Source organism: Schizosaccharomyces pombe (assembly GCF_000002945.2).
Source record: "Schizosaccharomyces pombe strain 972h- genome assembly, chromosome: I".
In the NCBI taxonomy this organism is placed as follows: Eukaryota; Fungi; Ascomycota; class Schizosaccharomycetes; order Schizosaccharomycetales; family Schizosaccharomycetaceae; genus Schizosaccharomyces; species Schizosaccharomyces pombe.
In genome coordinates this window covers 2996271-3020507 of record NC_003424.3, presented here as the reverse complement: position 1 = coordinate 3020507, position 24237 = coordinate 2996271, and the positions used below count along the sequence as shown (strand labels likewise).

The 24237-nt window shown below is 36.0% G+C and overlaps 13 protein-coding genes, 11 long non-coding RNA genes and 1 other non-coding gene across 25 annotated transcripts; 12 read left to right on the top strand and 13 right to left on the bottom strand.

Moving 5' to 3' along the window:
• Positions 1–179: 179 nt before the first annotated feature.
• rps1001 (40S ribosomal protein eS10) lies at positions 180–1182 on the top strand. The gene is made up of 2 exons (NM_001019444.3): positions 180–278; positions 498–1182. The coding sequence occupies exons 1-2, from the start codon at positions 203–205 to the stop codon at positions 854–856; spliced, it is 435 nt and encodes a 144-aa protein (NP_594018.1). The 5' UTR covers positions 180–202; the 3' UTR covers positions 857–1182.
• A 527-nt stretch (positions 1183–1709) lies between these two features.
• dpm1 (dolichyl-phosphate beta-D-mannosyltransferase catalytic subunit Dpm1) lies at positions 1710–6119 on the top strand. The gene is made up of 2 exons (NM_001019443.3): positions 1710–2309; positions 2435–6119. The coding sequence occupies exons 1-2, from the start codon at positions 1746–1748 to the stop codon at positions 2579–2581; spliced, it is 711 nt and encodes a 236-aa protein (NP_594017.1). The 5' UTR covers positions 1710–1745; the 3' UTR covers positions 2582–6119.
• On the bottom strand, positions 1727–2148 carry SPOM_SPNCRNA.3355. Its single transcript, NR_192721.1, has one exon. It is a non-coding gene; the product is annotated as a non-coding RNA (long non-coding RNA).
• SPOM_SPNCRNA.3354 lies at positions 2175–2507 on the bottom strand. The gene has a single exon (NR_192720.1). It is a non-coding gene; the product is annotated as a non-coding RNA (long non-coding RNA).
• psd3 (phosphatidylserine decarboxylase Psd3) lies at positions 2608–6220 on the bottom strand. The gene is made up of 8 exons (NM_001019442.3): positions 5953–6220; positions 5845–5913; positions 5561–5788; positions 5036–5501; positions 3948–4993; positions 3733–3907; positions 3541–3682; positions 2608–3497 (listed from the first exon to the last, which is right to left on the bottom strand). The coding sequence occupies exons 1-8, from the start codon at positions 6040–6042 to the stop codon at positions 2810–2812; spliced, it is 2904 nt and encodes a 967-aa protein (NP_594016.2). The 5' UTR covers positions 6043–6220; the 3' UTR covers positions 2608–2809.
• SPOM_SPNCRNA.3353 lies at positions 6163–6489 on the top strand. Its single transcript, NR_192719.1, has one exon. It is a non-coding gene; the product is annotated as a non-coding RNA (long non-coding RNA).
• gcv1 (glycine decarboxylase T subunit gcv1) lies at positions 6295–8052 on the bottom strand. Its single transcript, NM_001019441.3, has one exon. The coding sequence runs from the start codon at positions 7913–7915 to the stop codon at positions 6752–6754; it is 1164 nt and encodes a 387-aa protein (NP_594015.1). The 5' UTR covers positions 7916–8052; the 3' UTR covers positions 6295–6751.
• On the top strand, positions 6834–8022 carry SPOM_SPNCRNA.875. Its single transcript, NR_151259.1, has one exon. It is a non-coding gene; the product is annotated as a non-coding RNA (long non-coding RNA).
• Positions 8053–8200: 148 nt separating the features above from the next.
• On the bottom strand, positions 8201–9862 carry rpn11 (19S proteasome regulatory subunit, ubiquitin-specific protease subunit Rpn11). The gene has a single exon (NM_001019440.3). It carries the CDS (start codon positions 9527–9529, stop codon positions 8603–8605), a length of 927 nt encoding a protein of 308 aa, NP_594014.1. The 5' UTR covers positions 9530–9862; the 3' UTR covers positions 8201–8602.
• Positions 9156–9394, top strand: SPOM_SPNCRNA.3352. The gene has a single exon (NR_192718.1). It is a non-coding gene; the product is annotated as a non-coding RNA (long non-coding RNA).
• Positions 9824–10431, bottom strand: SPOM_SPAC31G5.21 (FAM32A family protein). Its single transcript, NM_001019439.3, has one exon. The coding sequence runs from the start codon at positions 10419–10421 to the stop codon at positions 10065–10067; it is 357 nt and encodes a 118-aa protein (NP_594013.1). The 5' UTR covers positions 10422–10431; the 3' UTR covers positions 9824–10064.
• On the top strand, positions 9977–10508 carry SPOM_SPNCRNA.874. The gene has a single exon (NR_151258.1). It is a non-coding gene; the product is annotated as a non-coding RNA (long non-coding RNA).
• Positions 10509–11129: 621 nt separating this feature from the next.
• Positions 11130–12924, top strand: maf1 (RNA polymerase III-inhibiting protein Maf1). Its single transcript, NM_001019438.4, has 3 exons — positions 11130–11196; positions 11250–11348; positions 11713–12924. Exons 1-3 carry the CDS (start codon positions 11191–11193, stop codon positions 12322–12324), a joined length of 717 nt encoding a protein of 238 aa, NP_594012.2. The 5' UTR covers positions 11130–11190; the 3' UTR covers positions 12325–12924.
• On the bottom strand, positions 11229–12932 carry SPOM_SPNCRNA.3351. Its single transcript, NR_192717.1, has one exon. It is a non-coding gene; the product is annotated as a non-coding RNA (long non-coding RNA).
• A 262-nt stretch (positions 12933–13194) lies between these two features.
• SPOM_SPNCRNA.3350 lies at positions 13195–14324 on the top strand. Its single transcript, NR_192716.1, has one exon. It is a non-coding gene; the product is annotated as a non-coding RNA (long non-coding RNA).
• Positions 13663–14370, bottom strand: pac2 (cAMP-independent regulatory protein Pac2; the record flags this gene model as incomplete). The annotated part of the gene is made up of 1 exon (NM_001019437.1): positions 13663–14370. The coding sequence occupies one exon, from the start codon at positions 14368–14370 to the stop codon at positions 13663–13665; it is 708 nt and encodes a 235-aa protein (NP_594011.1).
• Positions 14371–15496: 1126 nt separating this feature from the next.
• Positions 15497–16224, top strand: SPOM_SPNCRNA.873. The gene has a single exon (NR_151257.1). It is a non-coding gene; the product is annotated as a non-coding RNA (long non-coding RNA).
• eta2 (RNA polymerase I termination factor, Myb family Eta2) lies at positions 15592–18451 on the bottom strand (the record flags this gene model as incomplete). Its single annotated transcript, NM_001019436.2, has 1 exon — positions 15592–18451. One exon carries the CDS (start codon positions 18449–18451, stop codon positions 16742–16744), a length of 1710 nt encoding a protein of 569 aa, NP_594010.1. The 3' UTR covers positions 15592–16741.
• On the top strand, positions 16173–18758 carry SPOM_SPNCRNA.872. Its single transcript, NR_151256.1, has one exon. It is a non-coding gene; the product is annotated as a non-coding RNA (long non-coding RNA).
• Positions 18578–18747, bottom strand: SPOM_SPNCRNA.71. Its single transcript, NR_151079.1, has one exon. It is a non-coding gene; the product is annotated as a small non-coding RNA, polyadenylated, expressed in meiosis, stationary phase and quiescence (non-coding RNA).
• A 231-nt stretch (positions 18759–18989) lies between the features above and the next one.
• On the top strand, positions 18990–20962 carry spk1 (MAP kinase Spk1). The gene has a single exon (NM_001019435.3). The coding sequence runs from the start codon at positions 19540–19542 to the stop codon at positions 20656–20658; it is 1119 nt and encodes a 372-aa protein (NP_594009.1). The 5' UTR covers positions 18990–19539; the 3' UTR covers positions 20659–20962.
• hem4 (uroporphyrinogen-III synthase Ups) lies at positions 19438–21447 on the bottom strand. Its single transcript, NM_001019434.3, has one exon. The coding sequence runs from the start codon at positions 21418–21420 to the stop codon at positions 20665–20667; it is 756 nt and encodes a 251-aa protein (NP_594008.1). The 5' UTR covers positions 21421–21447; the 3' UTR covers positions 19438–20664.
• Positions 21448–22350: 903 nt separating this feature from the next.
• Positions 22351–23055, bottom strand: dni1 (tetraspan protein, claudin Dni1; the record flags this gene model as incomplete). Its single annotated transcript, NM_001019433.1, has 1 exon — positions 22351–23055. One exon carries the CDS (start codon positions 23053–23055, stop codon positions 22351–22353), a length of 705 nt encoding a protein of 234 aa, NP_594007.2.
• On the top strand, positions 22385–23640 carry SPOM_SPNCRNA.871. Its single transcript, NR_151255.1, has one exon. It is a non-coding gene; the product is annotated as a non-coding RNA (long non-coding RNA).
• On the bottom strand, positions 23450–24204 carry rrg8 (protein Rgg8; the record flags this gene model as incomplete). The annotated part of the gene is made up of 2 exons (NM_001019432.2): positions 23450–24054; positions 24105–24204. 2 exons carry the CDS (start codon positions 24202–24204, stop codon positions 23450–23452), a joined length of 705 nt encoding a protein of 234 aa, NP_594006.2.
• Between the last annotated feature and the right edge of the window lie 33 nt (positions 24205–24237).

Below are 24237 nucleotides of genomic sequence, written 5' to 3'. Positions count from 1 at the left end.
ATTTATATTTTGCTTTTTGAAGCTGGTATAGGACGGTCCAAAGCAGATTCGTTAATCTGATTTTAGAAATTTATCCATTCATGTTTGCTAAACATCAAACAGAGGAACCCTAACCTAGAATAATGTGACTGGTTTTGAATGAAGGTCGACATTTCCATACAACACTGACAGTGCGCATTGTCACGGCTACCTTGTACTGAAGATGCTTATTCCTAAGGAAAACCGCAAAGCTATTCATCAAGCCCTTTTTTCACAAGGTGTTTTGGTTGCCAAGAAGGGTATGTAATTTTTGGATGTGAAGTATTGTTATCGAGGGAGTCATAGAATGGATTAAAACGAAAAGGAGCTTTTCCAAAGGTTTGATATCTTACAGAGCACATTTGAAATTAATAGCACAATATTTAAAAGTTGATTCAATTTCTGCTCACTCAACTATTGCATCTTTCGATAACTTGCTTGTCATACAGAATAGTTTCAAGGTGGCTAACCTTTAACAGATTTCAACCTTCCCAAGCACCCTGAAGTTGGTGTCCCCAACTTGCAAGTCATTAAGGCTTGCCAATCCTTAGATTCTCGTGGCTATCTTAAAACCCGCTACAACTGGGGATGGTTCTACTATACCTTGACCAACGAGGGTGTTGAGTATTTGCGTGAGTACTTACACCTCCCTGCTGAAGTTGTGCCTGCTACTCACAAGCGTCAAGTTCGTCCTACTGCTCCTCGTGCTGGCCGCCCTGAGCCTCGTGAGCGTGCTTCTGCTGATGCTGGTTACCGCCGTGCTGAGAAGAAGGATGAGGGTGCTGCCCCTAGCGGATTTGCTCCTTCTTTCCGTGGTGGTTTCGGTCGTCCTCAATAAGTGATTTGGTAGAAAAGAATAGCGTCTCATTCACAACATATTTTCTTTCATCATTACATGTTCGCTAGAAATAGCAAACAACTTTAATCTGATGCTCAATTGATACGGTTTATTATCATGGGCTTTAGAGAATAATATGAATTGGGATATGTTTAAAAGCCAAAAATTCTGTTAATTGTACTTTGTCGTTTTACGGATATGTCAGGGGTCCTGAATTTATCATCCAAATGAAATTATTAAATGCGAACATCATTTGCCATAATCTTTTTCTAGTAATATAGTACTTCTGAGAAGCATGCGTGAAAGTGAAAAGTTATTAGACAAGGAATAGTAATGTAAACATTTGTTTAAACAAACGGAAGGCATATGGTGCGCTCGGGGTTTCTACTAAAATAAACACTACTTAAGCGCGCAGGTTTGTAGTCTGTAGTTTTTATAAATCCATGTCATTAACGATTGGGGTTTCTCAACTTTCTACCATTTTATATTCGACTGCATTAAATTTAAAGCGGTGCGCACATATAAATGTAAGGAATAAATTTGACTACATCAATAATGGACAATAGTCCAGTTGATACACGTTCAATACTTAAAAAAAAATAACAATCAGCTGTTTATTCAGTTACCTATATTCAATATTTACGTTTATTTTTTCTATTTGTGCTATTTACAGATTTATCAGTATACAGTACAGTACTTAGTTATCCTACAGTTCATTAAAAAAAATAAGGTAATTAAGCAGAGGTAAAACCTAAATCGTTAAATAAAAAATGCGTAAAATTGTCTGCGTACGTTACGTAGGGACCTATTACGAATTGAATATAAACTACTAGGGCCAACATTAAGAAAACAGCAAAGAAGAACAGTTTATGTGGTATTACTAGCAAAGATGTCAAAATATAGCGTTTTATTACCAACCTATAATGAAAGGAAAAATTTACCAATTATCACGTATTTGATCGCTAAGACCTTTGACCAAGAAAAGTTGGATTGGGAAATTGTTATAATCGACGATGCTTCACCCGACGGAACTCAAGAAGTTGCCAAGGAGCTTCAGAAAATCTATGGTGAAGACAAGATTTTACTGAAGCCTCGAAGCGGCAAGCTCGGACTGGGAACTGCTTATATTCATGGGCTAAAATTTGCTACAGGGGATTTCGTAATTATCATGGATGCCGACTTTTCTCATCATCCCAAATATCTCCCAGAATTTATTAAACTTCAAAAGGAGCATAATTATGATATTGTACTAGGTACCCGCTACGCCAAGGATGGTGGTGTTTATGGCTGGAACTTGAAGCGCAAGTTTATTTCTCGCGGTGCCAATTTGCTTGCTAGCACAGTTTTAGGAACTGGAGTATCAGATGTAACTGGAAGTTTCCGCCTTTACAAGAAGCCCGTATTAGAGACCCTTATGAGTGAGGTCACTAGCAAAGGTTATGTATTTCAAATGGTATGTTGATGATATTTAGTTTTCTAATTGAAGCCAACAAGAAATTTTTGTGACAGACTTCTTCCTTATTACTCTCCTAATCTAGATGAATAGTCAATTTCATGGCATAATACTAACTATTTTAGGAAATTATCGCCCGTGCTCGTGAACATAACTATACTATCGGTGAGGTACCTATTGCCTTTGTCGACAGATTGTATGGTGAAAGTAAACTTGGTATGGATGATATTCTTGGTTATCTTAAAGGTGTCTTCTCCTTGCTATTCATTTAAGGAAATCGCTGTTTACATCATTTAAATTGCGCTGTAGTAGTTTTATTATGTTCGTAATATATATTTTATTTTTCTACTTTTTTTAAAAGCTTCGTTTTAAGCGTTTATAAAATACTGTCGTCGTTAAAAGCAAGTCATTCTGTTACATAGCACATCGTCATCAGAGGGAAAATAAAAAATTAAAGGAAAGGCAAATCTGAAGTGATTTGATGTTAGTTTTTCAGTAATTTATGAATCTGACTTTGAATGGTCTTCTGCATCGGTAGGTTTATTTGGATCTATTTTTTGTCCAATGCGTTCGCCCATCTTTACAAGGGTTTCAATTTTTGTTTTGGAGTTTCGCAATAAATCTTCGTCAAAGGAAGTTACATTTGGTTCAAATAGGGTAATGACCGTGCTTCCTCCAAATTTAAAGTAACCCAATTCATCACTTCTTTGAACGATTTTTCCTTCATCGACAGTCAATACTGTGCTTCCAACCATCATGGCACCTACAGCAACAAGCATGACTTTGCCAAATTCATTAGAATCAATGGGTATTAGTACCCTAACATTTTCACCAAAAACGTCCAAATAAGACCTGATAGCCATTGGGTTGACTGTGTAATATTGTCCTTCAATTTTGGTGATAGGTCCAATGCAGCCGTTCACAGGTGAATGAAATCGATGATAATCTTGTGGAGCAAGACGTGAGATACAAATTGATCCTCCAACAAATCGTTGGGCTTCATTAGAATAACCTAATAAACGTTCCACAGTAAACTCAGTCCCCTTGATCCAGTAAGTAGTAGCTTTCTCAATGCATTCGTATGCTACAATACGACTATCAGCGGGAGAAACTAATATATCTGGATTGTCCGGAAACGCACATGGTCTTGAGCCTGGCTTCAACTTTCGATAGAAAAACTCGTTAAAACTATTATGTTAATATTAAATTGTTAAAAATTTAATGTACTTACGTTTTGAAGCCACCAACGGGCATATCAACTTCGTTCATATTCAAATCAAAAAAGCGAATAAATGGCTTAATTTCCTTAACTGATATAGGGGAATCGTATTTCATTCCTTGTTTTAAAGTGAGTGAACGAAGGATTTTTTTGACTAAGTATGGTAAGTATATTGGCATATATTGAGAAATTTAAACAGCATACCTTTAGATCCCTCAATCCTTCGATTTCTAATACCTCGGTATAACAAACGAATACCAATTCGAACATATGCGTTCATCTTCTCCTCTTGTATTTGACCGGTCTGGCGATTCTGTACAAGCGTGGTGGCAGAAGTTGATCCTACCTTGGAAGAACCATAAACAACTTTCGCAAAGGCCTAAAGATGTCAATATTTTCTAGAGAATAATAAAACTGACCTTTGAAAACCATCTTCTCTGAGCTTGGTTTAATGAAACATAGCTAGTCATCATTAGCCTATCCACTCGTTTCCAATCGTGACTAGCACATGTTGCTAAATGCACGGTGGCTTTCTGTTGATTCACTTTACTTAATTTAAATTTCAAGCAAAGGGGACAATTACTCAAATATACCAAATATAGTTTTGATGGAAAGTTACGAGAATCTTCTGAATCTTCATATTGATCTGACGTCTGCGTGGGTGTTCCAGGACCACTTTCTTCATTTGAGGAAGGACTTTGAGGAGTCTGTGTAGCTTGTTGATCTTGATGACACACAAGGTCTACTAATCGTTCCAAGCATATCACTGCTTCGTCGACGGTAATACTATCAGAAGTATCATCGTGATTTTTAGATGACAATTCGGTGTAAATATCATCGACCATAGAATTGGGAATATTAGATCCTAGAGTATCTAAAACAGCATACATACCGAGTTTGCCGATATGTCCGTCTTCGATATCGCCGTATTGCGCAAGCATTACACGCCAAAACTTTTGTCGAAGAGCAGCAATTGGAAAAAACATTGCTTTAAATGATAATTTCACATCTCGAGGAGTTGAAAAATCGTGCTTACAACAAAGTGTCAACGGTATTATCTGCTCTATAATATCGGTTCTGAGATCTTTCCCAACAGCCGAAGAAAAATCGTCAGCAATTTTTTGAACGGTGGGGGAATCTTCAGCTTTAGAAGAAGTATCTTGAGAAGGTGAAGACGTTTCTATATTAAATGAATACAATCCAGTTTCGGGATCAACCTGAGCAGACGAGTTAATTATACTTTGTACATTGAAAGAACCGACAGCGATGGAGTCGTTCAAGGACATTTTATCGTGATCAACGACTTTAAAAACAAGGTCGTAATTGCTCTCAAAAGCTCCAACTTCGAACAAAAATTTTTCATTATACACGGGATTCAAATTATGACGAAGCCACTTAGTGCGAAAAATATTTTTGGAGAACGCCGTAATAACAAACGGATCCATGTCAAAGCCTGTTCTAAAAACTATCACTGGTTAGGTGTTTATCCCTAATTTTTCATACATACCATTTTTTAAAGGAGGTAGGTTGGAAACTGATATAATTTCTAAAAACACGAAACCAAGTAAATCTGAGTTTCCTTCTCCGATACTAACATATGGTTGGTTAGAAGATTTTTTGCTTTTTGAAGGAGGAGTTTCTTTTCCGGTGTCAGTAGAAATCGATACTGAAGACTCGCTTGGTGGAATGGACGAATCGGGTTCCGCTATGAAAGAAGAATCTTCTAAGTCAGATTCGACATTGTCAACTTCTAGTTCTTTCAGAGACTTGGAAATGTTGGACATTGGATCAATCGAAGTTTGGTTCATTTTAATTTGTTGCAGCCAAGCTTTTGCTAATGTCTTTGAATCAGCATCCGCATCTTCAGGGTCATAAATAATCCATTTTAATGATAAATTACATATTTGATGGCTGGGGCTCTGATTCTCCTTATTTCGACCTGAAGGTGGAGATATTACTGGATACTTGCATGTCTGTATGAATTAGAAAAGAATGAAAGATTGTTGGACTTTATAAAATTAAAAAAACTTACCTCGTCCGGATTTGTGCTTAAAAGTAATGCTTGTATCCCTATATATGCCTCTCCTACAATTTGTTTTTTCCATTTGCTTTTTCGATACAAACAAAGCGTAAATGTGTCAATCTGCAGCCCATTGGGAAGAGGTACATCAAAAACAGCAATGTCTTCCTTCCTGTTTTCATCGGTTGAGAGGATGTTGTCAGCTAAAGCTCTGTAGCTTCCATATTTCAACTTCATATACTGATTCGTAACATTAGTATCCCGATTTACTGACGATTAATTAGTTGATGACATACAAAGGAAGCACTTGATTTTTTAGAATCATTGGATTCATCGCCAGAAAGGCATGACTCTACATTATCAATCTGTTTATTAGTGACTTTGATCAACACCCAACAGCATACATCATTTACAATAATTTTTAAAATCAATTTTCCATTCTTAATTCCTTTCCGAAGTGTGTTTGCACTTCTGCAGCTTTTCGTAAAAGGCATTTGAAGGATAAAAAATAAAAGCTTTTCAAAACTTGCAAAAAATCCTTGTCTGTAAGATTAAAAAAAAAAAAACAAAATTTCCCGTAGTGGAAAACAGCTTTTATTTTAATCCATTCACCAAAACAAACTAAAGAATACAAAGCTATAGTTACAGGTTCAATTTTAAGTTGATAAGTATAGGTGATGAATACGCAATATTGACTTGTGAAGGGGGTTCCTTCATACGCTGCAATACCTTTAGCAAAATAAAATTTGGGATGATTAGGTTAATTATAAGAAATATTGGTTAGAATGTAATAAATTTATTTTTAAATATCACAGTATGAACATTCCTAGGCAACCTCGTGAAACAACTTGAAAAAGACATGTTCAAGTTATTAACACCAATGGTCCATAAAACGATTGAAGAAAATACATTAATAGGAAAAGCAAGGTCCAAATGAATGTAAGGGCTAGTTTAAAATAGCTCGCAGGCAGTAAAAGGAAGTTGATTAATCTTGATTATTATTTTAATAAAGTCTATTTATAGAGATGTATGTATTTTGTGAGATGAGTTGAATCATTAATTGACGAGCGAAAAATGAAAAATTTCATCCTCTAATTCTCGAAGAGAACAAAAAGCTGTGACAAAGTTGAATTATACGAAGGAAGATTAGAGGAAAAACGGAAAAGCGAGAAATTAAACAAAAAAAATAAGAAAACAATCACTTTATTTATAATAATGGGTTTCCACAAACGGCATGCGGACGACTTGGGCTGGATGGAGTTTGTTACGAACTTTAATGTGCGCTGGAGTACCAACTTGGTGCAACCCAGTAGAAATGTAACCCATAGCTATATTCTTACCCAGAGTAGGAGAAGGACAGCCAGAGGTTACTTGGCCAACCTCCACACCATCAACTTCGACCGCGCTTCCATGACGAGCAGGGACTTTTTCAACGATGAAACCAACTCGACGACGTGAAGGGCCATCTTTAAGCTCCTTTAAGATTCGACTACTGCCAACGAAACCACCTTCTTTTCTTCTACGCTTACCAATAATCCAGGACAAGGAACCCTCAACTGGAGAGGTCGTGTCATCGATATCACTTCCATAAAGGCACATTCCCGCTTCTAAACGTAAGGTATCGCGGGCTCCAAGTCCAATTGGACGAACTCTAGTATCAGCCAACAAAGTGCTTGCAAAGTCAACAGAAACTTCTTCTGGTATGGATACCTCAAACCCATCTTCTCCTGTATATCCACTGCGAGAAAAGAGGCATTTAACTCCCTTAAAGTCCACGTATGCAGACTGACCAAACTTGAGTACAGAAAAATCGACATTTGGGATTAATTTTTGAACGACAGAAGCAGTCTCGGGTCCCTGAATAGCGATTAAAGCTCTCCCTTGGACCCTTTCTAATTCGACGCCCTTCCAATTTTCGATGTGCTTTTTAAGGTTGGCTTCATCCTTCTCACTACAAGCAGCATTGGTGACAATATAATAAGTATTTTCATCTTGTTTACTGATAATCGTGTCATCAATGATGCCACCCGTTTCGTTTGTAAAGGCACTCAATGTAGAATGAAAAGGCTTCAATTCCTTCAACGAAGAAGGTGTGATACTTTCCAAATAAGCAGTAGCATTTTCACCTCTCACAAACCATTGGACCATATGGCTTACATCAAATAAGCCAGAATGCTCCCGTGTCCACTTATGACTGGCACTAATGGTTTGACCTTTATACTGTACTGGCATTGAAAAACCAGCAAAGGGGACTATGGTAGCTCCTTCTTTTAAATGCAGATCATATAAAGGAGTTCTCTTGAGTGAAGAAGAAGCTGCCGTAGAACTTTGGCGCTTTAAGATTGATAAAGCAGCAGATCTATTCATTATGAATTCAAAAAACCAGTTAAATATTGGAGCAAGTCTTAAACGTTGAAAATAAAAAAGAAACCTTGTTAAACTTCTTAATAAACAATTGTTTGTTGATTCCGTAAACCAACATACGTTAGTGGTTGGCAAAGGTTGAAAGATAGATAGGAATACTTGACAAGTACAATATCATGCTACATCAAAAAATCATATCACGCTAAAATGTCATATAATAAATTAAGTAGCCTCAGTTATACCTTTATGTATTCAACTTCAATGGTTTGACGCTGATCGACGATCCTTACAGGTACATTACAAACAATCAAGGAAACAAAATTTTTAACATGTTGGTAGAAGATGTTTACAAATTCAATAATTGAAACAATTTTTTCTTATTGGGAAGAAGCTTGAAAGACTGGTGTGCAGGTATATCTTAAGGATCTATGAAAAAAAATATATAAGAATCCATCAAAGCAAACGCTCGCAATCTCAAGAGCTTACCAAAATATCATCAATCATACTCCACGATCATGTAAAAAGTTTTAAAAAAAATGTACTCCTAGTCACGAATATGAAATCGTAAAAAAGTAGTATCAGATTCGACCAACAGGATTATTCAAACAGTTCATAAATGCTTTGAGTAAGGAAAGAAAGTAGCTCATAAAAAACGGATGATGGAAAAGAGGTATTACCAAAATAGATGTACTAGAAGGCAACGGAATCAAGCATACAAGCTAACATGGAAGAAATATTGTTGTCTATACATTTCTGAACCTCAGCGTCAAGATGCTTCTTGGGATCTTGTTTACCAACGTATTGAATACGAAGTTGCTCCGGACTTAAAGTCACTTCATTTTGAACACGTTCAGTGTACTGTTCTGACAAGGATTTCATCTTATCAATAGAAGCATGATTTTTTTCCGCAGCAGAATTAAAGTTTTCAAGTAAAAGACCATGTGCCCAAGGCTGTTTGTGTAAATTCAAAAGCATGATCTCTTCAAGCTCAGTTTTTTTGTAATTGATGCGAAGGGAGTAGTAATGTCTTCCTAAACCGTGAATTAAAGCTTGAATGCTAGGTTTGTTGATGTGACCCAAATTGGAAGTTGTTTGTCTGGGTTCCTGACCCATCATTAGGGTAGACGGATTAATCAATCGAAAGGCGTCAATTACCACCTTTCCTTTGACAGATTGAATAGGGTCGACAACAACTGCCACCGCTCTTGGTGTTAATTGCTCAAATGATTGTTGGGTGTTGATATCGACACTAGAAAGCCAACAACCAAAACCCGGGTGAGAATGATACCAACCTACAACCATTTCTGGCCGTCCTGTTTGCTTAAGCATATCCATCATATTTTTTTGGAAAACTGGATCGACTGCTTCTACACTGACACCTGTACCAGATTGAGGCATTGCAAAAACATCAACAACACGTACTGTAAAGTCATCAACGAATTCTCCTAACATCAAACCCATAACTTCCATTGGTGTACCATGTCGCCCATGACGAAGCATTTTTAACAAAGCTAGAGATGAAATGTATACACACTCGGAATTATCAACAAGAGGCTGATCTCCCATCATACCAGTACCCATGCGGGCACCTTGTAACAATCTTTGTAAAGATTCCATCGCGAAAAATATGACTCGTATGTATGTATTGAAATATGAGAGTTTATCAGTATCAGTGGGGTTCCTCTCAAATAACCGCAAATAAAAGTGTAATTGGAGATTAAATGAGAAACTCAGTATAAGTATTTAAATAAAGTTACCAAAACGTTAATGCTGTTCACTGATATTTAGTAAGACGACAAAAACAATCAAAGGTCACTATAATGTGCTTGTTCTTCAAAGGAAGTTCTTTCTATATGTTTCAACCACTATACAAAACGAATATACAAGATTCTATGTCTTTGGTCTCACTTAGGCAGCTAGTATACGTTTACGTGGTAGTTGGCTATAAACAGGTTTTTTCTAGAGACAAATGAATAGCTATAACAATAATGAGGTATAATGCGTATTGTTAAAATAAAATAGTGATTTCATTAGAGTGCGTAATTCATAAAAGAATATGGTAGGTGGATGGAGAAAAACTATGCAGAATAGAGGAGGCATCCATTGCTATTTAAGTATAGCTATTGAGAGAAAAAAGGACGTGTTTTGAAAACTAGCCGGGTCCAATTTTAGGCATGTCAAAATGCTCCGACTGACTTTCCAGTAGTCTATTATACTCATCAATCCTGTCTTTATGTGTTTTCAATCGCTCATTCTTTGCTTTCTGAAGTAATCTTTGTTCCTGAACAGACTCAAAATGTTTCTGTGCTTCCGTCATCGGCATAGCCGAGTCTGTATCCTTTGAGCGAAGCATTTGGTACGTAGATACGCCATTTTCTTCTAAAGGTGATTTATCTCGGGAAGAATGCTCTTGAACTTTTTCAGCAAGTTTTTTAGAATCCTTCTTTTTCTTTTTCAAAGGTTTTTTTTTTACATTTTTCAGTTTTAGAGAACCACCAACGTAGTCCATAGTTCTTGGTAAAGGTAAGTTGGTGTAAGCAAAATGTTTGAACTGTACGATAAGAGGTGAAACAGTTTAATACATTTTACACTAGGAATTGAATTTAAAAATAAAATAAAATAAATATAATTTAATAGTAAAAGTGTAATAAGTAATACAATAAAAGAATTGATGTATGTTGTGCAAGTTTATTAATGGGCTCAATTTAAAAAAAATATGTATATATATGTACAATTTCATTGTACAAGTATACTCTAGAAGCGACGATTATTCATTAAATAAATTATTATTACTTTTTTTTTGGTTAATAATGATACTTGAACCGTTTCTTTTAAGAATTGTAGAAAAAATTGAATATTGAAAAATTGAGTTACTCAATGCTCATCAGAAAAATACGGAAAAACTTATAATCGATATTTTTAAACTGATTTGTTTTTATTAGACTCCTTTTAATTACTTAAAATATTTATTTTTATGAATAAATAAATGCATTTCGACTTGGACTTTAACACATTATACGGTTAAGTACCTTAAAACAGCATAAAAAAATAAATGGCAATGCATCGGGATGGTTTCTCAAATATATTAAGCTTCGGTAAAATGTTGAACCGACATCTAACAAACTCCTTACGCTTACTATTAGCTTATAGTCTGTTATTTAAGATTAACGTACCCTTAATAGAAGTGACATTGACGTTGGACGCGACGCTGATACCTAACCACAGCAAACCTCTTTTTAATGAAAGGAAACAATTGAATTGATTACATTACAATTACTATGAAGGTAAATATATTTTACTTTTTATTTGTCTTACTAAACCCTGTTTTTGTGACCAGTTTCTTGAGCTTGCCGATTTAGATACAGTCAATAATGCCTTATCATTTGATGCCGATGATTGTCGCATACGCGGAAAGTGCGAGCTCTATACAACCAAGGTAAATTTAACTTGTAAGCTTGGTTAGTCTGGTAAAGGGAAAATTGTACATTGGTTCTTGAATTTGACATATGCTTTTAATAATGATCCTCTTTTCTTGCGTGGTCAAATCACTAAGTTGAACAATTTTGGTTCTTTTTGGTCTCTTGTACAAGATCAGCTAATTATATAATCATTGTTTTTTTTTGTGATTATTTATTTAGTTTCTTTACGTTTCAAATCTGAAACCAAAATGATTACGATTGTTGTTTACCAAATGGAGTACCGCGTCTGAGTGTCTGTTTTTAGATTCGGGAGCATTCTGCTTTATTAACTTACCAAGACATGAATATACTGATATATAAAATGTGCTAACAATTTTATAGAGTACAAATTCTGACAAGAAACTCTTTAAAGCTATAGAGAATCGGTGTCAGGAGGATCTATTTGCATTATCGAGTAGTAAATCACCGGAATATGCTTTCAGCCTAACTCAGCAAAGTCCATTTGGGCCTCTTGATCAGTCCTCTTCTCGTCGTACCTTTATGTACATTGTCGCTACTCTTAATGCCTCTTATCCCGATCATGATTTTAGTAGCCTCCAACCAACAGATTTTTACAAAGAGCCTTCACTATCTCGTGTTGTAGATTCCGTTAATTCTACACTTAATAACATTGGTCGTGGTAGATTGAGTGTGAATGGAATTTGGGAAATTATCGACCGTCATATCAACCTGTCTGATTGCAGCGTTTATTCCTATACTCCAGATAGCGACAGCGATCCTTACGGCGATGATGCTTTAATATGGGGGATGTCCTACTTTTTTTTTAACAAAAATATGAAGCGCATGCTTTATTTATCACTTCATGGTTTGGGCAAGGAAGTCTCGGGTCGGAATCGTTATGGAAATGACGATGATTCTGTGTTTACACCACTTGCGGACGATGCAGAGCCAAGCGATTTTGATGACGATTGGGTTGCTAACATGGATGATTAATTTTTTGGTTATTTGGGAAGTAATGGTTTCTGCTACTTTCTCTTTTTCTCTCTTTACATTTTGTTCAACTCGCAAACTAAATTGCACCGTGCTCATTTTATTATTTCAGAATCATGACTTTTCGAAATTTTCTTGTTTTTTCTAATTGTAAATACATGAAACCTCACCTTTCTTTAATATCTCCCTGTTAATTAGTTTATTTCAAATTATTTATAGCAACCCTTTCTTTTTTGCATTTTTGAAAAAAAAAATATGCCCCCAGCATTTTAGGTACTTCTTGTTTTTTGTTTTTTATCCTTTAAGGAACCTATTTTTTCACATGTGATTTGTACGTTAAGATTTTCCAGACTGTACTACGGTTTCTACTCTCTTGCAACACACGTGTTTATACATAATAGATTAAAAAATTTCCAACAACTGTTTCATAGGTTTGTACATGCAATTTGACCTTAGAGGAAAATTTTTTAATCTGTCCTCATTAATCATCTGAGCCTAACTATCTTTAAACGTTCACATCAAGTTCCCGAATATTTGAAGCCTTATTAAGCATCATCTTGACATAGCATAATGATGTATTCAGTTATTCAATTTAAAAATTACCTTTTCTTTGAAAATACTTCATTTACAACAAATAAAAGCTATGCATTTACTTAAAAGATAAAGAATTAATTTCATAGTAGTTGTATTTAAGGAATTCAAATTACCCTAAGAATTGATGCTTTCCTATCATTTTACCCGAACATGAGCTCTAAGTTGAGTAGTAAAAAATAGAAATGTTGAGTGCATAATTCAAATGTTGAATACTTGTTCTACCGTGCTTCATGATAGACGTTTACTTAACCATTTCCATCATGAAAAGAAATAAATAATAAAGAGAAAAAAGGAAGCATTGATGAAATAACCACAAAAGATTCTTTAAAAAGGACATTTCCGATATTCGCAGACGAAACAAAATAATGCGTAAAGCGAAATGTCTAAAGAGTTATGATAACGATACACATCTAAACCGACGAACAGAAAACGTATTTGCAAGACAGTTGAGCGATTACTTAGTTAATGAATTAAATCAAAACAAGCTTTCTGTTTTTATCACTTGCCGTAAGTGCTGAAGAATGAAGTGGTAACTTGAAATTAAAATTGATCAACCACATAAATTAGACGCTGATAGACAAAGCCGCAGATTAGTAAGAGCGAAAACGCAGCCGAGAAAATGTCACAGGAAACTAGGATTGATTGGGAGTCGTTAAAGCCCCATATATGATGCAAATGAAATCTATAGTAAATTTAGTACACTTTTTAACCGAGAAGTAGGACCCAATGTGAAGAAAAAGATCAAACCTATAGCCATAGGGCTTGACGCAACTTATCCAAAACGCGCGCGTCTTCGCTACAGGCAACTTTCTCGACAAGAATATCATAAGGAGCGAGAAACTTTGGTGCTTGAACAAGCGGTGGACCCGCGTCTGGATACAGTCCATATGGAATAGTGATACGTGAAAGGTTAACATCACTACTTGGCGTGACTAATGAAGGATCAGGGATAGGCGAAGAATAGGAAATAAGGTGAAGTTTATGATTTAAGGAGGTAGTAATACTAAAGGACTGCTTAATTAAGCCGTTCGGTTTGTAATGCAACCCCCGTAGGTTCTCATCATCAACCGACTCTTCATCACTCAAGCTCGCGGCTCCACTGTCCTCATTGCTGTAAGCATTTAGGGAACTATTACCAGTCGTATCTGCAGAGGGAGAGCGTTTAAGGGAACCATCGGTGGAAAGACCGTGATGGTAAGGTTTACGTTTACCCTCCATTTCTCGGTAGGTTAAGAATGAACCGCTGACACGAGAAGCACTCCATGATTTACCATCAGTCCAACGGCGCATTCCAGCTTCCCGTTCATCCCACACAAAAACACTGCCTGCTCGTATCAAGCTTCTTTCATGGTCGGACAATCGACGCTGGACGCGTGGAAGAAGACCAATTCGACAGGCCTCGAAAAGGATAATCGCATCCAACGGGGTCTTAATGATACCTGTATAAGTTTGCATGACGAAAGGCAAAGCCGATCAGATCGTAGTTTGAAGATGAAGTAAAATCAGAAAATAGCTGTCACGAAGATTCAAAAAAAAAAGCGCACTGGATTAGTTACCAATGCAAAGATCAAAAGAATCAACTAACGAAGCTCGGATTAAAGAGAAATAAAATAAATAGTTTTATAAATATAAGTAGAAGATAAGTTGACTGTGCGTGTATATATACAGCTTGACCGATAAATGGGTAGTCGAGTAAGTATACAGGAATGGAGACCTTCAATAAATTATGCAATTCAGTCCGAACGAACGCAAGATCTTAGGAAATTCAAGCAGGGAAAAATTAAATCTAGATATTATCTTCAAAGAAAATTCAGTTGCAAGACTAGCCGATTTGATTACCTTTTAGTACTTTCTAAAAGAAAATGAAACAATTAAACGGCAGGGAGAAGCAAAATTCAGAAACAATGAAGGAAAGTAAAAATTATTTAATAAATGATTTTCTTTCTTTTTTTAGGGAGTTATAATAAATATTATTATTCGCGGTTTCAACTGATCGTCAAAAAAACACCCAAAAAAAACAGACTTGACCAAAAAAACTTCCAATCAAGTATTAAATCTTTACAAACCCAATAGCTCACTTGTATGTTAAAAGCAAAGAAATTTAAATTCAGCTTTTTTAACAATGCTCAAGGTTGAAATTTGGCAATAAGAAACGTCACAAATAGTTAAAAATGGAAACAGTCGAAAAAATCAAGATAGATCAAATTTTTTTCTCAATGAAAAAATTAAACGAATCCGTTCACTAAAATAGAACACCTTTCTACACCGGTTCTCTAGTTGTGGTAAAAAAAGGTCCCTAAAAGTTCTTTGCAAAGGAAAAAGCTAATGTACGACAAGGCAAAGTAGCTGTTCTTTGGTTTACAATGCTTCAATCATACAACCGGTACAACTTCACTTGCTGTTAGTTTATACACAAATTTGCTTAATTTAATTTTGTTGTCCAACCTTTTTATTCGTCAAAAAGACGCTATTCGAAGGTGACAACGTTTTGCTGCTTAATGCAACACTGCGGTTGGTGAAGGAAAAGTTGAGTCAAGTAGGTTGAAAGATAGTTTATATGTGCGAGGCTTCGGTTATGTTAGCGAGTTAAATTTTTAAAACTCAAAAAAAACCTAATACGGTAAATATTCCGTAAATCCCTTACCCAACGCTAATCCCGATAGTTTTAGGCTGGTCTAACAATTTAATAAATATAATTATTTAGTTTCCGCTGCTAGATAAGATTCAAGGTAAACTTTTTCCCCAACACTGTTGATACGCCTTTAATGATCAACAACAAGATTACTTTGATTATCAAGTACAAAGTACAATGGAATATATTTTCAATCCAACAACTGCGTTCAAAACCAAAACCTGCCTTTCCAATATTTGAATTTTGTTATTCTTTAGTAGGGACCGGTTCATAAAACCGTTCGGGCCATTTCTTTTCCGACACTCAATTACTTTGGGATGAGTTAAACAGATTTAAAAATTTCAAAGATTTTCCGGCCCTTTCAGTTGTTAGTTGAAATGCTAAAATAGAATGTCCAAGGGACTATCAAAGAAATCTCGGACCCCGAACTATACTTATTTTATTCTTTTTTTTTTTTGAGTTAATATTAGCCGATGAACCGTTGAACGTGACTTGTTTTAGTAGAGCCGTAGCAGTGTCGATTGTTTCGTTGGCCACCACCAAACCATTCATTTTTGCATCTATTATCCGTCATTATCAGGGATGAAGTAAGAAATAAGTTAGTAACCATACGATCCATGCTTAGATATTAATTAAATAACGAATATACATTAAAAATTTAATAAATAAATAAGCGGAAAGGCTCGGAATGAGGCTGGTTACAATGCACACGTGCATGTTGCAAATACATCGCACTTAATCGGATTAAGGTAGACGAGAGAGGATATCAGGTAACCAGCAATTGGAACAAGTATGAAAAGAAAGTAATTTAGATTGGCAACAGTATGTCGAGAAGTAAAATGATTGATGGGTTCGCAAATGAACCTAAATCAACAGTATCCAGTATGTGGAGAGGAACCAGGTGACTCACTCTTCTTCTCCATTGCTCTGCCATATAAACTTTAATGCTGCAGAATTCTTGTGTAGGTACGTTTTGCAGGTAGACGGGTTCGGTTGCTCTTGAAGTGCAGTCCAACTATTTTCGCCCCTGTCGCAAAAAGAGATGAGAAATATCATTATATTGTGTGGGAAAATTGAGACAGCCAAGAAAAACATTCAATATGACCTGGGCAAACGTGACATACCAGCAAAAAAGATATTTTTTGACTATTTTTTCTTGCGCACTTATTAACGTTTCGTCTGCAATATTTGTTATTATACGTCAGGAGGAAGACTTTTCAAATCTGTAATTGCGATTCTCACACTCTCACTTAAACGTGTCTTTTTCCAGCCGCGAACACTCGCTACCAAATTTGTGGCTTGCGCTCTCAATTCCTCCTCGGACCATTTTGGCATTTGCTTGACAATGCCTTTCCAATCAATGGCATTTATGGAGATTGCTTCTCCGCATTGCCTTTGTACATGTTCTAGTAGTTTTAAACTATCCGCGACGTAAAATTTGCGTTTACCCTTTGATTTCTTCTTTTTTCTCTTCTTCCTTTTCTTCCCTTGATCCTCCTCTTGACGTTGGTTAGAAGAATAAGATGCGATTGTTTTTTCGTACTGTTTTCGACAGCTTTCCGGCGACTTAGTCCCAAGCTTCTTCGATATGCTATGCCATGCAATGGAATCAGATGCCGGTATTTCCCGTTGTATGTTTGAAGTAGTGTGATTATTGTGTGTGAAAAGGCTTGTCATTTTTTTTGTGTGAAAAGACGACCGGTAAGAAGACTTTACCAAGTCTAATAGCTTTGCTTCCTCTTCATTCGTCCATAATTTGCGCCGATCAATTGTTTCCTGAGTACTAGTACCTACAACAAACCTCCATTGACTCATGCACGCGGCAGGTGACGTTCCCAGTTTGTTCGCTATGCTGTTCCACCGCGTTCCCTCTTGTTCAACTAGGGTGTACAGCTTTTTTAGCTCACTTTCCTCCCATGCATTCCTATCTTTCGGATCCAACGGCTTGTAGATTTCCTTCAAATAACGAATAATTCCTTTTCTTGAAATAGAAGTAGGCAGCAATTCGCGTAGTTCGTTGTATAGAAAGTTGATATTTGTATGTCTTAAGCTTGAAGAACTCATCCGGAAGCCAAACTCTTGTAAATCTACGCCTTCATTATTACAATAAGACAAAACTACTTTTTGAATCACTTGTGCGTCTTCTAGAGAAAAATTAAGTTGCGAATCCTCTTCAGCAGCCAAGCTTCCAATGTCTATCTTTTCGTAACCGGCGACTTGAAAAAAAGCACGCATGTACTTTAGTAAACTATTTTCTTTTCGATTCAGAAAAGATGCTACTGACTCTAAAAACCCTTGAAGTCGACTCCCAGCATGTTCGTCTTCCAATATCTCGATCATTTGCTCCCGTGATATAGACCGAATCGTTAACAATTCATCAATCCTTGCTTGAAACCACTTTTCATGCTCCTCTGTCCATGCATCCTTTCTTTTCTTTGCATTGAAAGAGTTTGTGCTTTCAACTTTGCTTTCAGAATCGTCAGAAGAGGATCGCGCAATTTTACGCTTTGATGCATGATCACTACATGTTTTGACAACGACAGAGGAAAGTGGACTATTTTCCAATAACTGTCGTGTAGCTTCCATACAATCTTTATGGTCATCTGACACAGGCTCACTAGTTCCTCCTAAGGAGTGAGCACGTGAAGGCTTATGTATAAGTGACCCCATTTCAAACTCAAACTCATTATCTTCATCAAATTCGTAAACATCTTTTCTTTTCATAGATTTCATTAAACTTCCAGGCCGAGATTTATTATTAGTGATATTGAAGGTATTGTGATCTGTAAACATAACGTCTCTTTCTTGCATTGCACCCTTACTGCTACATGAAAGTGTAGGACTTTCCAAATTTGAGCGTGTTCCCTGGTTTTCATTTATTGTCATGTCGATAGCTAACATCATTAATTTACAATGCCTTCTAATAACGGGTTAGCCAATTCATGATGAAGTAAGGACGCCAAGGGAAATTTATGAATGTTTAACTATTTTTGTTTGAGAGTTTCAACGGATTTATCTATTTTTTTTCATGCTTTTTAAACTTTCATAAGATTATTATTACGAGAACATAAAATTAAACAACCATCATACGGTTTCTGTTCAACCTCTTCAAGAACCCATTCAAATATCCTTGCATAACCAATTGTTTCTGCTTACCTTGTAAATTAATTATTTCGATTTAGATAGTCTTAAAATATTGCATTTCTTTGCCTTTAATTTCTGTCGTGGTAGATGGAAGGTTTGTAAGTTAGTGTAAACAAAGAATATGCGCGACGCGTCGCGCACTTAAAATGTGTGTTACTTTTTTGATTTCATGTCACTCATCGTTTCTTTATTCTGTCTAAAGATTCGTATCTATGAAGTTTCTGGGGCAATACATTAACAAAGAAACTTTCTTTGTTATTGTAAGTTATAAATGTTGACTAGTCCAACCACACTACTTAACAATTACCAACAGCTTTTCAACAGTTTTGGAAGGGCAATTGAGAAATTGCTAGAGACGGTTTTGAAGGACGCTTTTGCAATTCCCTCAAGGCATCTTTGCTTGGCAATATTTGAAGCATCATTTTTTTATTGAATAACCATTGTGGGCCTTTAATCTCAATTGCGAAGATACATTTGTCTGGTTTTTTGAAATTCTTCCCTTTTACGATTTTTGTATATTTTCTATTTCTTTTGTTATTCCTATATTTTATAAGCTTGCAACCTAATATTTGTATTATTGTTGCTAGCGCCTGTTTTTGAAGTGCTGCCGAACGTCCTTCTTTCGCATTATTTAATTTAATACTAAACTAATTTGATAAAGGGATTTCTAATACATCCTTGTCTATTTCTGTCTTTGGCTGGCAAACCGACTTTTTTCAATATTGTCGGATTTAAAGCACAAAGGATTGCATAACATAATTTATTACAAAGAACGTTGTAATTCTTTTTAATTCTATTTATCTATTCATATCGCTTCATTTCTTTCAAGTTTTTCAATTTGTAGTCTAATGGCGAGCGCTACTTCCACGCCTACTATTGCGGATGGGAATTCCAACAAGGAGTCAGTAGCTACAAGTCGAAGCCCACACACGCATGATCTAAACTTTGAGCTACCAGAGGAATACGAAATGATCAATCTCATCGGTCAAGGTGCTTATGGAGTTGTATGTGCCGCGCTTCACAAACCCAGCGGCCTAAAGGTGGCTGTTAAAAAAATACATCCTTTCAATCATCCTGTGTTTTGTCTAAGAACTTTAAGGGAAATCAAGTTACTCAGACATTTTCGTCATGAAAATATAATTTCAATTCTAGACATCCTTCCACCACCGAGCTACCAGGAATTGGAAGATGTTTATATTGTACAAGAGCTTATGGAAACGGATTTGTACCGTGTTATACGTTCGCAGCCCTTAAGCGATGATCATTGTCAATACTTTACGTATCAAATTTTGCGCGCTCTGAAAGCCATGCATAGTGCTGGAGTTGTTCATAGAGACCTGAAGCCATCAAACTTACTACTAAATGCCAATTGTGATCTCAAAGTTGCCGATTTCGGTTTGGCACGTTCCACCACAGCTCAAGGCGGAAATCCTGGCTTTATGACTGAGTATGTCGCAACTCGTTGGTATCGAGCACCGGAAATTATGCTGAGTTTCCGAGAATACAGCAAAGCTATTGATTTATGGAGTACTGGTTGTATACTTGCTGAGATGCTTTCTGCTCGACCATTGTTCCCAGGAAAGGACTATCATAGTCAAATTACTTTAATCCTTAACATTCTAGGAACGCCTACTATGGACGATTTTTCAAGAATTAAATCTGCACGTGCGAGGAAATATATTAAAAGTCTTCCATTTACTCCTAAAGTATCATTCAAAGCACTCTTTCCTCAGGCATCACCAGATGCTATTGACCTTTTAGAAAAATTACTGACATTTAATCCTGATAAGCGTATAACTGCAGAAGAGGCTCTAAAGCACCCGTATGTAGCTGCTTATCATGATGCCAGTGATGAGCCTACAGCATCCCCCATGCCTCCCAACCTCGTCGATTTATACTGTAACAAAGAAGATCTCGAAATACCGGTATTGAAGGCCTTAATATTTCGTGAAGTAAATTTCAGATAAAAAGCTTCAACTAGAATTCTCCTCATCAAAGGCAACTATGCTGGATGCCAAGCTCTCTGGATTAGGTGCTGGAGATACAACGTTCGGTTGAGTTCCCAGCTTCTTTAGATAATCTCCAGTAGTAGGTCCAATGGTTGCGATCTTTAATTCAAATGTGTTTAATAAAGAGCAAATGGATGTCGGACTGAATGCGACAATCCAATCAATTGTAGGATGTTTTCTAATCGTATCCTTTATTTGGGTTTCTGTATTTTCTAATTCTTGCGTAGCATATACGATTAATGAATCTACTCTGTCGTCCCCCAGTTTTCTTTGAATTATATCCCTATGCTTTTCCCCTACAAGGAAAAGTAAGGGCTTATGTTGTTTAGTCGTAGTATACCACTCTTCAATTAAATCTGCCAAAACCTCACCCCTTCCACAGTCCTTTCCATGTGTTTGCTGAAAACCGAGACGTCGAATACTATCATCAGTCGCCGGACCTACTGTAAATATTGGTGTTTCCATCAATATTTTCTGCCTCTCCGTTTCATCTTCTTGTTTTAATGCTTCATCCAGAGTTTCGCTAACTCGTTGACTGGTAACGATTAAACCACAATAAGTTTTACGAACGTTTTTTAATTTATCTCTAAGCTGTTCTTCGTGAACCCTTTTGTGTCTCAGCACAGGAATGAAGGCTGTATCTCTTCCATATTTTTCAAAGGCCTCCACATATGGATCGAAAGGCTGTGATTTGGTTTTCAATAGCAAAGCAGTTTTCATGCTTTGTCTTTACAATTTGAGAAATGTAAAAAAATAATTACAGTGTCATCTAGTTCCTCAACCTATTCTACGCTTATTCTGACCAGTGAGCAGTAGCACAATTTGGCAGATGGAACAAACATGCATCTTTCCACATCGCTAATCAAATCATTAACTTAACTCAAATTTCGTAAAAAATAAATACCGTCATCGGTTGACAAATTTTTTAAAAAATGAAATGCTTCTGGAAAAACGGTAAACGATAGTTTAAAAGTATCTGATCAACATTCATCATTATGCTTAAGACGCTACATTCTACTCCGAAGTATAGGGTTGATCTATCATTACAAAAATTTCGTTTATTGATGGTAGGAACTAACGCAAAAGGGAGTTAGAGTGTGTAATTGCTTTACTGAATAATAATCAAGGCAGAAATCATTTAATATCTCTTTTAATTTCTTTCTATCAGCTACGATTGTAAGATACGAAAAAACTGTTACAGAAGTATACAGTTGATCAGATTTATGCAAAAAATCAATTGAAGAATGTATAATTTGTAAAGATGCGTATGTATATAGGTTCTAAATAAAAAGACTATGGAAAGAGAATGTATATGATTGTTTTAATCGATATTAGTCATTGATAATGAAATATTAAACAGCTTTATCTTGACTTGAATATATGAGCTTTTGACATGAAAGTTTCAAGTGCGGTAAGTAGAAATGAGTGCAAAAGAGAAATGAAGTAAAGTGCAGTGTGAAAACATATACATAAATAAACCAAGATGAGATTAATCGTAAAAAGAGGCGTTAAGAAAATCATAAAAAAAGCGGAACGTGAAAAAACGTAAAAACAAAAAACAAGTACAGATGAATACAGTTGCCATAATGTAATATAACAAGGTGAGAAAGGTCATATCTTCTCAAAACAATAATAGTTGAGGCGCATAATTTAATACTTTGTTGTTGAGGATTTGCTAGAAAAGGATGAACTAGGGGTAAGGACTTTGCTTTTTTCCAGTATCGTCTTACGAATCTTCTTGGTTCTTGAAGTAACCAAAAGAATAATAGAATCCGTGATACCTGTTAATGTCACAAGTCCCATAGAACACCATAAAAAGATCATAGCCTTTTTGCCTAGAGATGCAGTAACTCGATTTTGTGTTCCATTTCCAACAGCCATCACAAAAGAGGAGACAGCAACGTGAGCAAACAAAGCAGTTACTAGTATACTAAAAAAGGAGAAAAAAGAAAGGCTTATACGAATGTTTCTCAGGAATTCCAAACGCCCTATTAAGGGAAGGCTGGAAACAACACCCATAAGAAATGAAACACCGCATACGCAAAATGAAAAGACAATCATCCAAGGGTGAACTTCATTGATTAGAAATTTAGACCTTACATCCGTTAAGCTAATGGAAGTCAACCCAGGACAACCAGTAAATTGAGGTTTGCAGATCAGCGTCGCATTAGCAGAAAGTACACACATGTTAAAATACCCAACGTTAATTTGGGCTACGTTAGTTGCAAGAGAAAACAACTGGAATTTCGAGGTGGTACTAGATTGGCAACCTGTCATTACTAGTGCAAGTAAAATCCATGCAGCTAATGTGCAAAGAGTTCCAGTTCCTTGTACAACTGAATGAAGAAACAGCATGGTGATTAAATGTAGATGTTTGTTTGTCCTTGATACAAAAACTCTTTTCGTCAACTGGTTTTTTTGAATGAATAGGTTGAATGTTTTTTAAAAAAAGGTAAATTATTTGACGTTCGTGAAAGCCTTCAGTAAGCAAAAATATAGGCAAATCCTGAAGTAAAATTAAGGAGATTTAATCACAACAGAATTATCTCAAATGGCTTTTTGCGATGCTATGAAGGGAAGTAGCTTGAAAAGACGAACAAGGAAGATCCAAGCCAGGTTTTAAAGTAAACAAAAAAATTATTAATGACATAATATATTTCTAAGCTTTCTTTCAAAAATCTGCTTTTTTCATTGTCTTCGTGTTTTCTTTGTTCCCGAGAACAAAGAGTTCGTCAATGGTCATTCGACTCTATGAGGAATACGCAGCGGGCATATCTTTGAGAAAAAAAAGTTTCCATAGCAAAAGCCCCAAGGTATGATGTTTCTTGTCGCAAGGAACAAAAAAATATTTAGATCCCACTGGTAGCGTATGACTCAATTGCGATTTTAAAAAGGGCTCGGGCAGTATTTGTAACAACGATATAAACGATTGACGAGGATAGAGTTTTCTAAAAGAGAGAAACTTTTTCAATTGATTAATTTCTTCTAAATTCCATTGCACCCATATGCCACCATTCGAAATGTTAGGTCTCCTTAGACAATCTTGTAAAATTTTAATATCATTACAATGTAAATGATTCTGAGTTGAAGTTTCTTTTAATGAGGATATTTCTTTTAACAAAGAGTCCTGTAATGACTCAAGTATGTATCTTTTTATATCAGGACAATTCAAATTATTTAATTCCATGTTCCAGCGCTTGAAAATGCGCTTTGACGGCGGTTGCAAGTATCTATCCGATAATAAGCAGTATAAAGAAACATGTTTATTATGTAAATGGTTTTTTCCTTCTAATGGCAACAAACAAAATTTTCGAGGATTTGTATCCTTCCTTGCAGGAAACTTCGCTAATAGCTCTATATTGTCAGTAAGCCGAACATTAAAACTAACTAAAAAAGAAGATTACCTCTGGGAAATAAAAAGTGCGTTGCCAAGTCTTGTCTTAAAGGAGAGCTTAGGATGCTTATCAAAGGATCATTTTTCGAAATAATTTTTTTTATTGTCATTGTGAATACTTTGCAGATGTAGTAAATAGTATG